The 2,006-nt window shown below is 44.9% G+C and overlaps 1 protein-coding gene across 1 annotated transcript in view; it reads left to right on the forward strand. All coding sequences in view use genetic code 11, as the record gives it.

The window, feature by feature from the left end:
* Window positions 1–2,006, forward strand: part of EGR_10666 (hypothetical protein) — a gene marked incomplete at both ends in the record, with an annotated part of 13,061 nt that overhangs the window by 1,630 nt on the left and 9,425 nt on the right. Inside the window, one exon of the mRNA XM_024499915.1 lies at window positions 178–211. Within this exon, the coding sequence (XP_024345663.1) occupies window positions 178–211 (34 nt within the window). The remainder of the gene's footprint in view (window positions 1–177; window positions 212–2,006) is intronic.

The following is a 2,006-nucleotide window of genomic DNA, read 5'->3' on the forward strand; positions in this document are numbered from 1 at the left end:
GTGGGGAATGTGATGAGACTCCTGAACTGGGTTATGTTACGTGGAAGCCGCAGCTGCACTAAAGGAACACGCCTTGGGCAAATATCCTCAAGGAGAATGATTTGCATTTTTTGTGAAAACAGTTCAGTCCACCGACCTGTTGTGAGCAGGTTTTATACTTAATGTTGTATGTAAAAGGCAATAAAATGCAAAGCAAAGTAAGTCGGTGCATGTGAGTGAGCAATACATGGAAATTGCATTTACCTTCCACATAATCCACTGTCGCAGTTGGTGCATCCAATTCAGCATGGTATTGGGATGGAGTCAACTAAGCCAGCATGTGGTTTTCATACAAGTGCAAATGCAAACTTACATGGGATGTGTTGTCTGTGCCATGGGTTGAATGTTCTAGTACCACTTCTTAATTTGCTGCAGAATGCATTTGGTGCTGAGAGCACATATGATTTGGGACCATGGGACAGTCTGGAACCCACTCTGGCCTTCGCGACTGGAGGCCTTCAAATTCGGGTTTTACGCCTCGTCGCAAGAAAACTGAGACCCTTTCCCTCAGAAGTCTAAGTTCGAATAATTCAGTTTTAAAAAAAAAAACAAAATCACAAGCACTATTATCATTTTACTCTGACCTTTAGATCTACGCCAGGACTAGTACCGAGACCAGTTTAATTCGGGCGTGAAGTATTGCTTGCAACAATGAGAAAAAAAGGCAGAGGAAAGAAGTCGAGGCTGAAAAACCAAGGAATATGCCAAAGGCGTAGATCCCTTAGGTACCACAAGGCACCTTAAACATTTACTCATTCCTGTCCGTCTCCTTCCTTGGTAAACAATCGCAGCGACAATTCAGTGCTGCAGATCACTAGGCTGCATTGGCTAAGGGATAGTCCTCTGTCAATTTGGATCCGACAGAGGTGCACTGATAACCACAGGTCTTCGAATCATCGAGTCCCTTCGCTGCAAGTGAAATCTCGCGCCACCATACACTTTTGACTCGTTGGACGGCGTCGACGCATTCCTCTGGAATCTTGACCTATTGGAGGCCCTGGCCAACCTCCAGTTTTCCAATGGTTCTCAGTCCAAAAGGACAACTTTTTTTGCGTGAGTGAGGCAAAGGGCGACCCTGCTCCTCCCTTTTGGTCCAAAAAGGCCGCAATGAAACGTACAACCATTCTTTTGTTCCTTTATTATTCATCAACCAGCCTGAGATGAATGCCTCTAACACAAAGGAGATTCTTCAAATGATAAGAAACAAACGAGCCACGGAATTACTTCGACACCTTTCCAATCAGATGTTAATGTGAATTATTAAAGACGCTTTGAATACCCATTGCATTGACCTGTTTGAAAGGGGCACAGAAGGCTGCCAACTAGATTCAAGCCCGCCTTACAGTCAGAGACTACGGTGCAAACACATTTTTGGAGTTAGAAGAGGGGTCAAGTCAATGATTATACGTCCACCTGATCTAGGTAGGAGGCACGAAGCAGGCGACCTCCCACTAGAGTCAGAATCCCACGAAAGGGACCACAAGGGGAGAGATAACTGATCACACTGAACGTGGCGACTCCTGATAGGACACTTGATGGAATGCAGCAAAAGAAGTTCCAAGCAATTCGAAACCTTGGTTAGAATGGCTTATTTTTGGGGCCGCATAAGTTTTCGCCAGCGTCACATTCGACGAGGGACACAATTTGCCTGCCTCTCAGCCAGGGTTACTAATCAAACGAAATCTCTGTGCACAGACATCCATTGGAAGACAGCAGTCAAGGCAAGAAGAGATGATCATAAAGTACACAAGTACACGAATATTTACATTTTATTCATCATTGTTGGGGAAATTTACGAGTTGGCAAGTTCTCATTCATCAATCCAGTCATTGCACACGTCAATCCCCTAGCTGAGTGCTATCACAGACGTCTGGTAGTCCTGCAGGCATATTCCACATTTCACGTAACCAATCCTCTTTTCCCTATTGCTGAAACAGTCACGTCAAAATGAGCAGGCAGCATACAAC

The sequence above is a fragment of the Echinococcus granulosus genome, assembly GCF_000524195.1.
Source record: "Echinococcus granulosus chromosome Unknown EG_S00249, whole genome shotgun sequence".
NCBI lineage: Eukaryota > Metazoa > Platyhelminthes > Cestoda > Cyclophyllidea > Taeniidae > Echinococcus > Echinococcus granulosus.